The sequence below is a fragment of the Aedes albopictus genome, chromosome 2 (assembly GCF_035046485.1).
Source record: "Aedes albopictus strain Foshan chromosome 2, AalbF5, whole genome shotgun sequence".
In the NCBI taxonomy this organism is placed as follows: Eukaryota; Metazoa; Arthropoda; class Insecta; order Diptera; family Culicidae; genus Aedes; species Aedes albopictus.
The window spans coordinates 331,606,690-331,619,981 of record NC_085137.1 but is presented as its reverse complement, the minus strand read 5'-3'; the positions used below and the strand labels follow the sequence as shown (position 1 = coordinate 331,619,981).

General features: G+C 39.7%; 1 protein-coding gene across 3 annotated transcripts in view; it reads left to right on the top strand.

The window, feature by feature from the left end:
• LOC115258208 (uncharacterized) overlaps positions 1-12,365 on the top strand; it is a 54,918-nt gene extending 42,553 nt beyond the window's left edge. The window contains exons 3-4 of one of the 3 annotated variants that reach the window (XM_062848873.1): positions 11,337-11,711; positions 11,796-12,365. In XM_062848873.1, the coding sequence (XP_062704857.1) occupies positions 11,337-11,711; positions 11,796-11,983 (563 nt within the window). In that variant the 3' untranslated portion in view covers positions 11,984-12,365. Of the gene's footprint in view, positions 1-11,336 lie in introns of all 3 variants that reach the window. The other 2 variants (XM_062848872.1, XM_062848871.1) reach the window with 2 other exon arrangements.
• The last annotated feature ends 927 nt before the right edge of the window (positions 12,366-13,292 follow it).

Below are 13,292 nucleotides of genomic sequence, written 5' to 3'. Positions count from 1 at the left end.
GGAACTGCATCAGATGACTTTCCCATAAAATAATAACAGTGGCTCTCATAGTAGTACGATAAGTCTCTTCCACAAAATAAACGATATTGTTGAATGATCTTGCTAATGCTCATACAATTTTTCGAGTTCATGTACACTTTGCAGAAATGTAAATTTTCAGAATGTTTAAATAACAGCATCTAATGAATCGATTAAAATTGGGTTTCAATTTGTTTACTTGAAAATTATTACATATCTGTTATTATTAACGCATATCATTGATTAACGTCATCACTTATTTCATGGCTTCCAGTTACTATCTCGTCATATGTTTAGAGCAAAAGGTTGTTCGCATCCTACGTTTATGGTGTTCTAGTTTTTTTTTAGGAAATAGTCCAATATTCCTTATTATGGGATCAGATGTTTCAAGCAGACGATGTAGGAGATCTGTGTTAGTTTAGATTTTTGGAAACTTACGTCTATGATCCTCTCTGTAATTCCTGGTGTCTTTGTTGCGTGGCTCTTGTGCTTCCTCGGACAGAAAAACATACATACAGTAACTGGAAGCAATACATTTTATGATGACAGTAATCAATGATATGTGTTAATATTAACAGATAAGTTTCATTTTTCAAGTAAACAAATTAAAAATCAATATTAATCGAAACATCAGTTGTTGTTATTTGAACGTTCTGCAAATTAACATTTTCGCAAAGTGTACATGAACACGAAAAATTTTATGAGCATTAGCAAGAGCATATAAAAATATCGATTATTTTGTGGAAGGGACTTATCGTACTACTATGAGAGCCACTGTTCATCTGAAAAAAAACCTAAATTTTATGGGAAAGTCATCTGATGCAGTTCCAAGTGATTCTGTGAAAACGTTTTTGCGTGTTCATGTGGGAAAATCATGTAAGAAAAGCACTAAGTACATTTTTTTTGATATCTTGATCATTTTACAATAACACATTTTATAATGATAGTCATTTCTAGTATGTAAATTTAAATATGCAGGCGAAATCAGGCTAAAACTCGCTATATTTGCAATAGATAAAACTCGTTCCATATTTTCAAATGTGAAAATCCTGGTCTGCGAAAACGTGCGAAAGTTAACAAATGGGTATGTCAAACATAAGCATTTTTTAAAGTGAAATTTCCAATAACATGATAAATATGAGAGATAAATATATACTTTCTTCGCAAAAGTTACGCGTTTTAATAAAGCAAAACATTTGCTAGAACATTTGGAAATCGTGAAAAATTCATAGAAAAAGTTATAAGCAAAAAACTGATTTTTAGGGGTGCTTCATAAAAAACGCCTCAAATGTACATACAAATCAAAAGATAGAAATTTTGTATGTTCGGCAAAGTTGTTTCTAGTAAAATTGTCTACAACTTCTCTGAACAAACATATTTTTTTGGTATACAAATGAAAAAGATAGAAATCGTTTCTCACTTTTAGGGGGATTGATCACAAAACTGATACTTCCATAAATTAGGGCTTATTTTATAGAAAAACTTTGCCGAAGACACCAAAGATCAAAAATCATGTTTTCATGGTCAAAACAATTTCGATCACGTTTTTGGGCCATCCGCAACAGTGTGCGACGTTCCAAAGAGTTCTCATTGATGTCTCGCGCGATAAACCCTCGACGAACCGACGCCAGTAACCACTTTTCTTCGCCTTGATCAAGTTCTTGAACTTGCTTTCAAGGGAAACGTACCGTTTAAAGTTTTCAACCGAACCGCGTTTCCGAAACTCTTTGAACGCAGCGGATTTCTCGCGATAGATTTCTGTACACTCGCTATCCCACCACGGATTGGGGGGTTTCCTGCGAGCCGAAGGACCTGAAAAAAAATAAGTTTGTTGCAAAAATAAAAGTTTCGGGATGTTTAAAAATAAAAATTTAAATAAAAAAAAACATCACGAAATCACGAATAAAGGAAATCGCCATCAAAATGATTATTTATGTAACGAGTTGTAAAAAAAGTTGATTTTTGAGCACCTCTTGTTGCGGTAGTGGCATTTAAGCACTTTTTCGTCTGAAATGTTACCAAAAGGCATTTTTAATAGATGTACTATGCTTCAATTATGAGATTGCACCATTTGTGTGCTTAAGGTGTCATGATGCATCACTGAGTTTTCAAACGAATCATTGACTTTTTGCTCTTCAATGATTGTTTGCCTCGCGTTTTTGAAGTGATAAAAAACTGATAATTCTGCAATAACGCAGCTGAAAAAGTATCTTCGCAAGGGAACGTCCATAAATTACGTCACGCTTTTAGGGGAGAGGGGGGGTTCAGTGAAGTGTGACAACCCATACAAAAATCTTAGAGGTCTCATACAAAAAGTGTGACATAGGGGGGAGGGGGGTTGAAAATGGGCAAATTTTGCGTGACGTAATTTATGGACGCTCCCCAATCACTGCGTGTGAGCATATAGGATGAAACTTTTCCATACGAATATTCGTTTTCGTGGTTGAGAATTATCACTTTGAAATTTCAAGCCACATATCCAATATGGCTGCCGATGCTGATGATGCCGTAAAAAGCCATAACCTTTGCCCAAAAACCTCTTTTTAAAAATTATGTGTCATAATTCTTTCTGCTGCTGTGTTCCTATTATTGCGGTATTGCTCCTATCTTTAAAAATTCCGTATGAATTCAATGGGATACCGCAACATTAGGAACCGAAATTAAAGTTTACCTCCATAACACGAAAACAGTGAAAAACAATAGTTTTCATATTTTTCCAAGCAAATTTCGTAGAAAACCACCGACTAACATTTTGAATTAGGTGGTATGATCATTTTTTTTTTATTAATTTACACTTATACATACCACAATAAATCAGGATCAGTGCTGGGAAAAATCACGAAGTTCATTCGGCGGAGTCAAAATTATTCAAATCACAGCTGCCCTAGGCAGAGGCGAATTACTCAAGTTAAAACCTCTTTAATAGATAATAATAAGAATAATAACAGCTACCCTAGGTTTCGAATGCAAACCCGTTCGCTACGGTAGTCTAGTTTGTTGAATTTCATTAAAAACCCTATGTTGCTGCGGTATTTCGCTTAGTAGATCGCTATGTCGCTAACGGGCTTTTTGGGAACAAGGCTTTGTGATGATTTGATTTCAGGTTAGATAAACCTCCGCTGGATGAATCGGTCGGGCTCCTGGGACGATACGATTTTAGGACCGTTACCATGACCGATTGATGGGAAGGTTTTTCACTGACAAAGTCGGACGGGCAACGGGTGGACCTCTTGAAACACTGTACGTAGTTGTAACCAGCGTGCATCGGCTTGTGACTTCTCATACAATAACACTAAATATCTCCTAATGATTCAATTAGATTAATGAGAACAACAGGATATTTACTGCCCATAACTGCATATTTGTAACATTTGCATATTTTGCTGGTATTGAGTTAATATCGGGGATCATCATCAAATCACAAGTGCTTTCGACAACCTGCATAAAAAAATCAAGTTTGTTCTAGGATTTATGAAAAAAAAATACCAAGTCATTTTGTCTCAATGAGCAATGTGACCGCATAACAGTCACACTAGGAAAATAGATTGGCTTTAAAGCGTGACATCAATCATACTGAGGTTCGATTTATTTTTTGACAATTCCCCCAGCATACAGGAACTGCTGTAGAAAATTTGATTGCTATACGACTGATGACAAATTTATGAGAAATTTTTAAAATTTCAATTCATTCCTATATTATTCAAAGTTGCAACTTTGGGTTCCATTTTCTCCAATGCCTACTTTTGTCGAATGTTACTGTTATGCGGTTATGGGCAGTTTAGTAATGTGATAATTCAAATTTTTTTATTTCTTTTTTTTTTTTGAGTAGAGCGATACGCCGATTGGCGTGGGGTTTTCACGCCGCCAACACACCGGTACTTTCTGAAACAGCGTCTTACATCATTACTAAAAACTGAGTCCACCACCAGATTCATCATGGATGCAATATACTTTCTTCTGGAGAACTTGGGGAAACCGCAAGCCGATTTGCGTCGATTTCACACTGAAATGAGAGATGGTTTAGATAATCTCATCCTGCTGAATCACGGATGAGGCCTACGAGGACTAATGCTGGTGTAACGGAAAGGTTTCTGCTGGCAGGCATAGACGAGCTTTTCGGGAATGCGTCACGGGGAGTACCGTATGCGTGATAATGTTTGCACCATCGTACAAATAATGTACCCATATCACTTGTATACACAATGTCTTGGTTTTTATTGCATGCACGTAAGCTCTAACTCATATCACAGTAGGTTGCGGGTAAAACAATCCGATTTCTTAAGTTTAAAATTTGCACCATGAAGAGGTAGCAGCGGTAGTCGGGACTTGTCCACGCGCAAATGTTAAAAAAAGACATTTCAGGAATGTTCAGGAGAACCGTAAAACAGTCTAAGACCGAAAAAATGTAACCGGTTGGTTCCAATTCAAAGATTTTCGTTTGTATGAGTGATTGTTTTTGGAAAATTCACGTTTTTAAATGTAAACAAAAATACAGTAGGACGCACCCTAGCGAGAAACTTCACCGCTGTAAATAAACCGCTGCTCTCAAAAGGGTGTTAAGATGGCTGGCGCTAAGAAGGAATTTAAAATCAGGTGAGTGCCAATGGGCGCAGCCATCTTCATAAACTGAAGATTAGTCAGAAGTATACCAGGCGTCCGTGTGTGTAGTTCATTTCATGTAGTGTAGTTCTGTGCAAAAGCGTTAACAACCCCCCCCCCCCCCTTGTGGGGGCAGGGATTAGAAAACCAGAGCTACCAGACTACCTCCGTTCAGGTAATTGGGTCCAAATATCACCTTTTGATCCCCCTGACGGAATTCCTAAATTACACTTCCAATAGGACCTCATATCCGTTTTAAAAGAACGGTCACACACGGCGGCTCGGAAGTCAAGATGGCTTCCGAGCCTAATAGTCAAGGATTTGCCATCGTCCATGCAGGACGATCTCCTCAGGCCATTGGCCTTAAGTGTCAAGGAGGAGTTCCCCTCTCGGCCGTCCAAAGTGGCCATGCCACGGCCGGCCGATCGTGTCTACGAGGGAAGACGCCTGATCGCCCGACACCACCCAGCAACGCCCGCTGGTCCCTGCCGGTAGAGTACCGGCCTAAGCCCGACAAATACTGCCATTCACCGTTCCCAAGCTGCCCCGGCGGCGAAATACCGGCCACACGGTAGTGCAGGAGCAGCCGTGTGGGCCAAAGCGACGAAGCGAAGAAGCATCTGCAGCAACGGTAGTGAGTACACCTTCCATTGTCCACGTCTCGCTTACACGCCACACAAAAATGTACACCCACACCCACACGCCACACTAGATTTCAAATAAATTGTTTTAAAAATGTGAATTTTCTTAGTTTTCATACTTTGTCCGCGAAGCCCCTCCGATTACCTAGTAGCATGCCGGCCCTGAGACCCAGCTCGAGGGGTCTCATGCTACTGAGCTTGAAACCGGGAGTAATTGGGAGCCACTGTGGCTGCGGAGCAGCCCCGTAAGTCTTCGTAGTTACAAAAACCCTAATTAATCCACCTAGTGGTGATGGTGCCTTTCTCGAGCTTTAAAATATCCTTTCAACAAAACTCGAGCGACATGTTGATGACATAGACATAAATACAAAATGAAAACTGCTTACTAAATCTACTCAATATGGATACATTTTATATTAGCATAACATCCAATATTCAGAAAATATAAGACAACGATCCAAAACTCAAACCAAACAAGTGTCATGAAGCCGCAAAATTTTGAAACGTCATTTTAGATTTTCCGGTCATCATTTTATGACTCCGGATATCTACCCCAACTAAACTAACTGCCATCTTGAACATTGAGACACCATCTTGGATGTTCTGGTATTCATTTTTGGACTCTGCACCTAAAATTACATAAAATAGTCGCCGTATTGAATTTTGGCATGTCGGTTATGATTTTCTGGTTACCAGTTTTGGACGAAGACCGGCATTCTTCCCCATTCAAACTATAGTCATATTGTAGACCTTGTGAAACAGCGCACAGTTTGGGTTTTCTGACTACAAATTTTGAATTCTGGACATATTTTCATACAAAATATGCCCATAATGCAAGAATTAAAAATCCTATAAAATAGGCACTAACTTGAATACTGGGCTATTATCTTGGACTTTGGAACGCTATCTTGGATACTCTGGTGGACTCCGAACATATTTCCCATACCAAATACCCTTATTTTCGAAAATTCCTTAAAACAGCCATCATCTTCTGTTGACGCGATCAAATACTTATTTTGCCATTCAACGTTGACCCATCCTGCTATAAATTTACACCTTAGGAATCTGAAATGGTACGATTTGATGAAATCGCTTTAGTTTTGTCTATATTTTATTCTCATATATGAGAACTTAGACCTATTCGTCACTGTTCATACCTAATGTTTATCAGGCCATAAAGTCACGATTTAATTTTTCACATGAACGTTGGTTCTGCTACACAACAGCTAGTCTCTAATGTGATCTAAGGGTATTTTCTTGCTAACCGTTCATTAGATTATCAAAATATCTGCGATCTGTATGTCGTATGTATGGGTTTGATTCATTTTTATATTTGGTCATTTCCGGTGGGATAGCCGGATCTGATTCCATGAGTCATGGACCATGACACTACCGGTTGTCAAAATTATGGTCTGAGAATATTTTATTGCTATTTATTCACCTTTACCTAATCACCGCGATTTGATATATCACATGAATGGGTTTGCTTCACTTTTATTTCTAATCACTTTCGAAGCCACAGCTGAACCCGCAACACTACCGGGAATCAAATGTGGTCTGACCCTATTTTTCCATCAGGTTGTCGATAAGTCGTGATCAGTCTTGTTAGAGATCACAGTCATTTGAACCTTTTCGTCGATATTCGGCCTCCTTTGTCTCCGACATTCGCAACACAAGCAATCAAACTACTGTTCGTAACAAAAATATCAAACGAATGCACTTCACCACGATAGCGGCTTCGGGAGACGGTTCGGCTTTGTTATTCCTGTCTTCTTCCATAATAAGAGCTAATGTTGCCCATCTGTGTGTCGTATTCAATGCAACATGCAATAATAAACTAATATTAACATTCATAATCGGAATTGGCTGAAAATCTATGCGTAAAGCTAGAATTAGACACATGTCATCGTATCAGATGACATTGATTTGACCCTTTCTTATGTTTATTGATCTTCGTTCTACTGCTCGTGTTGTGTGTAGGTAAGAGGTAACGATAGCACACGAATGTAACAAAGCCGACTGACACCCGACTGCGGCAACGAAATGAAGGTAGTAAAAAGTGTCGAATGTTTACAAGACTGGTCGTGATTTGATGTACCGCATCCATGGGTTTGGTTAAATTTTACATTTTACTACCCGGATCTGATTCCGGGTAACTACCGGCTGAACCAAATATGGTCTAACATTATTGTCTTGTTAACTGCTCATCGGTTAACCAAAAACGCTGCAAATTGAAGGTGTCACATGCAGGGCTTGGCAATTTCGACGGGACTCTCGGAACCAATTCCGGAACACTACCAGTTGTCTTCAGTGTTTTCTAGCTAACTGTTCATCAGGTTATCGCAAAAGCCACGATTTGATGTGTCACATGCCTGGATTTGGTTTACTTTTCCATCAGGTCATCGAAAATGCCGTGGTTTGATGTGCCGCATGCATGGGTTTGGTTCAATTGTATATTTGGCCACTTCCAGCGGGACGCCTAGAACCGGTTTCGGAACACTACCGGTTCAGATATGATCTGAGACTATTTTCCTGCTTACCGCTCATCAGGTTATCGAAAATGCCGTGGTTTGATGTGTCGCATGCATGGGTTTGGTTCACTTGTATATTTGGCCACTTCCAGCGGGACGACTAGAACCGGTTCCGGAACACTACCGGTTCAGATATGGTCTGAGATGGTTTTCCTGCTCATTATCCATCAGATCATCGAAAATGCCGTGGTTTGATGTGCCGCATGCATGGATTTGGTTCAATTGTATATTTGGCCACTTCCAGCGGGACGACTAGAACCGGTTCCGGAACACTACCGGTTCAGATATGGTCTGAGATGGTTTTCCTGCTCATTGTCCATCAGGTCATCGAAAATGCCGTGGTTTGATGAGTCGCATGCATGGGTTTGATTCAATTGTATTTTTGACCACTTCCAGTGGAACGCCTAGAACCGGTTCCGGAGCACTACCGATTCAGATATGGTCTGAGATGATTTTCCTGCTCATTGTCCATCAGGTCATCTAAAATGCCGTGGTTTGATGTGTCGCTTGCATGGGTTTGGTACAATTGTATATTTGGCCACTTCCAGCGGGACGCCCCGAACCGGTTCGGGAACACTACCGGTTCAGATACGGTCTGAGATGGTTTTCCTGCTTACCGCTCATCAGGTTATCGAAAATGCCGTGGTTTGATGTGTCTCATGCATGAGTTTGGTTCACTTTGATATTTGCCACTTCCGGCGGGACACCCGGAACCGGTTCCGGAACACTACCGGTTCAGATATGGTCTTAGACTATTTTTCTGCTTACCGCTCATCAGGTTATCGAAAATGCCGTGGTTTTATGTGTCGCATGCATAGGTTTGATGCATTTTCATATCTGGTCCCTTCCTGGGGTACCGTTCCGGAACACCTAAATGGCCATATCTCCGGAACTGCTGAACCGATCCGAACCATTTTCAATAGGAAACAATGGGACCAGATTCCGCGTCGAATGAACCGTCGGTCATTGAAATCGGATGAGGTTTACTGCAAAAAAGTGATGTGAGTTTTTTTGTACACACACATACAGACACACACACACGCACACACATACACACACACATACACACACACAGACATCACCTCAATTCGTCGAGCTGAGTCGATTGGTATATGTGATTTGACCCTCCGGGCATTCTATCAAAAAGTCATTTTTGGAGTGAACATATAGCCTTTCCAGTACACTTAGTGTACGAGAAAGGCAAAAAGCAAGGACAACTATTCCCGAAGGTGTCCACTGGTCGTCCAATGTTAACATGGATTAAGAAAGCTATCGCTGCCACCAAAAATAAGATTTGGGTGAATTATATGCGCTCAATGAGAAAAATGGCAAAGAACGTAAAATCAGCGACTTAACGGCATGGCATATCGAAAAGGAAAATTACGGTGGCCTTTATGATCCTTCGACCAAAGAAAAAAAAAATAAATTATTACCAATGACATCCAGGAGCTACGTGTAGCGCCATATAAGAAAGTCTTGAATTTGCCCGAACGCAACCTCCGTTTTTTTCGATTTCCGAAAAACTATCGATCCGTACCAAATTCCAGAATCAAACTTTTGTTTGTGTGTCAATGACTACACCATTAGGCAATGTCAAAATAAAAAAATAAATTCAAAAAATGTTAATCTTGACTTTAACACTACCACGTATACTTTTCGACATTTGCGCGTGGACATATCACGAGCTAGGTTGCCACTTAGTCATTATGCAAGTGTTAAACTTAGAAATTCAACACTTTTTATTCACAGCCTACTATGATATGAGTTGTAGCTTAAATGCCTGCAATTAAAACCAATACATTGTCTTCACAAGTAAAACTGGAATTTTATTTAACGATGGTGCAAACATTATCACGCATACGGTACGGTGCGGTGCTTCTGGTATGATGGACGATGATCCTACTGAAGTGCGCCAGTACGACAAATGAATTTCAATGAAACTCATTTGTAGCTCCCGCGTTGTTGCTACGTAGCAATTTATTGGATCGCCTACTATACTGATTCAAAAAAATTGCTCCTGGATATGAAAAGCCAGCGATTCAATCATCAAATTCAAGAAAACTACTGTTACAGACTGTTACCATTCCCAGCACTAGTCAGGATTGGTGGTCTAGTGGCTACCGCTTCTGATTCATCTGCAGAAGATCCCGGGTTCAATCCCTGGCCCGTCCCTTTCCTCTTAATTTGTATCTTTCTATATATGTATTCCTCCAGAAAATCCTTCTGGGATTTGATTTTCAGGGAGTGTGGCGTAGTATTTTTTTTTATTATGCTTTATCTCAAATGTGATGTTGTGCAAATAGATGCATAAGTCTTCAAATATTTTTACATTAAAGCAAAAATGATGCTGCCTGACAAAATAACTGACGAATATAAGTGATCTGAAACACAGAAGTCTGAATAAAAAAATGCAACCATCTTTCCTATTATACGCCTGCCAGACCTCGATGTGGGTGGAAATGTAAAGAAAACATTAGCTTCCGTCAAAACAAGCCTCTCTTCTGTATCTGTTCAGAACACACATATTCCCCCTTCTCCGGTTTCCGTTAGAAATGCATCGCAATGCATTGTGCTTGCACCCGTCGCATCGTAATGGCATGGTAGGTATGACCTGGATATTTTCTTTCACTTTTCATTCGCGTTGCATTTGGCAGTGGGTATTCCCGAAAACGTGGTTGAATTGAATGCACCAGAAATGGGTTTTTGTTCTAAAGGCTTGAAACGTGGAAAAATGTAGACCATAATTCATTCTGAGTAGAGGGAACCTGTGCTGCCACTGTTTGAATGTGGATGGCGAAAAAATACTCTTGAATGTTAATTAACGTAATTTACGTTGTTGATTTCGACCAATGGTAATGGCTGTAGGTACCGTGATGGTGGTGGATTCTGAATGACCACGGGCTATAAATGGTGGAAAAATGACGATATAAACGAAAAGCTATAGGGCTTGGACCACCCGTTGATGCACACTACTTGGAAACGACCAGACATGTGGTTATTTATGGTTTCCTGTCTGGTCGGTCAAAACATGTTGGCTCGTTTGCTTTTGCTTTCGGTGGTGGGCGACTGTTGGTTCCTATACCTCCGGTGGTCAGTGGGTTACATCGCTGACCATTATTGAAGAATACGAATAAGGATGGATGGCACTACGTATGGGAGATCATTGTTTTTGTTTTTATTGGAAAATATAGTATCTAGTGTTATATTTATTATAGCTTCAATTTGGTTGCACTTATGAAATGGTTGGAAGTAAAAAGTAATGCTTCGTTTTGAAAATGCTCGCACAATTAACACGAAAATATAAATGATTAAAATATTACTTTTCTTTGATGTTCACTGTTCGGTTACGAGGGGGAGTCCATAAAAATAAATAAGTAGGTAGCGATAGATTTAGCCATTCCTCTAAGTGTAGGATGACCAAGTCTGTATAATGGGAGATTTACAACATCTATAATTCCTCTCTTGTCAATACTGAGATTTATTGTCACGTCACATCTTTTGAAAATGCTTGAATAATTATTTTTCTTTATTTTTAACTTTTTTACAGATGTTGGAGAGCACATGAAAGATGCAGTTAAAAACGTGGCTAGTGAAATCGAAGGTGTACTGGGAGGCAAGGCAGTCAGCAAAGACAAGAGCGATCACGTAAACGAAAGCGATCTTCCTCAGCTGAACGGACACGATAAGGACGACTCGGACTATCAGATTATTCCTCTGAAAGACCCGAATAAACCCAGCGTCGACGAAAGCCTAGAAAATATGAAAAATAATCTTCTGAAAAAGGCACAAAGCTTCAGCGATGACACGGAAAAAATGGCCGACGACATCATGAAGGAAACGGAAGATCTCATTCGGGACGCCGAGACCGGCATTGTGGATCAAGGGAAAGACATGTTAACGCGAATAACTTCATCGGAAGATGGTACGATTGAAATTCTCAACTTAGAAGGTAATAGCACTAGCTCTCCGACTCATTCCATTGATAGCTTAAAAACCTCTTCACCAGAACCGGAAATCGAACGGATACTGGACAACGACCCGCAATGCCCCCCGACGCCGGAAGCCACGATGAACAGCCTCGTGTCGTCGTCGGACGGTGCAGCCACCGAGTCCGAAGCCGTTGATTCCGCGGCGACCGTTATCGAACAGGTGAAACCGGACTCTGGCCATGACGAGAGCAAACGAGAAGCGTGAGTACGGCACTGATACAATTTCGGGCAACGCACGCACAACCAAAATCACCTAATTTCGCCCGCTCGTTCATCGTGTGGTAGCGGCATGCAACTATAAATCCACGGTATCAGAATTGCTGCAAACTTTTGTACAAATTTTCAGGGTAGATACGTATCATTTGTAGATTATTGTTTCGACTGGTATGAGAATGGAACCGCATGAGAGCAGATTGAAGAATGTAAATACAAACCATTCAGTTTGTTTCTTTCAGTATGAATAATTTAATTTTCAGATTGATTTACAGAACCTTATACATTATTAGATGACATGTGAATGAGGAATACAAGCAATATTTTGTACATAACAGAAGTTTAGATTAAATAAAACTTATCTCAATGTTGTATTTCAGCTGTATAAAAATCATTCCGAGGAGAAATCACATCCATACACTTAAGTAGAATCAAGTAGAGCACCGTAGAATGGAGTAAGTTTGTAATTTATCAAATTCCTTGTGTAAACTATTGAAGTATATATTATTGTAGATCCTCAATTTTGTTAATATTTGCCAATTGATATTTGCCAATAGTTTTGCAGTTTTCCCCAAACTCATGGAAGCCTAGGTCCTTTTCTTCATTCGTTATCTTTTCGCGATCTTCACGTCACCGATCTCTATAGGGCTTCCTGTTGAATGCTGTTTAACGTGATACTTTCTGCAAGCAGTTCTAAACTAGCTTGTAGCTTATACATATGCTGAACAATATTCGCTTCTACGTAGATGACCCTGATGACCCTGTATCATCATGCTATCATATGGGGATACCATCTATTACCCTTTCGGGACGGAGTGCAAGAAGTGAAACCTCAGTACAATTTGCTCAACTTTGGCTCTCCAGAACAAAACAACAAATATTTTTCCTCATTTGAATGAGCTACTCTTCGTCTTTCGATTTTTAGCTTTGGCTATCTACATAAATCGGAAATAAAAAATATGCGACAGATGAAACTTTTTCATGTTCTACTGTTTTTGTCCACTTTTTGGTTACCTTGTTGTTGTAAATCTCACAGGCAACGTAAGCAAAAGAATGTTTGCACACATACAAGTATAAGTAATGGCTGAATTATTGAAACAGTTTACATCACATAACATAAAGTCAAAACAGATGAAAAAATATACTACCGCTCAACAGCACAATTGTGATGGTTCGTCACGAAAGGGATAAATCACACTTGAACGTGTTGTGTATTTTTTAACCAGCTGAATTCTCAACAGCACAATTTATTTGGAACGCTTCGTTGTATCTTTTGGTGAAATTTAACAGAATTTGTACAA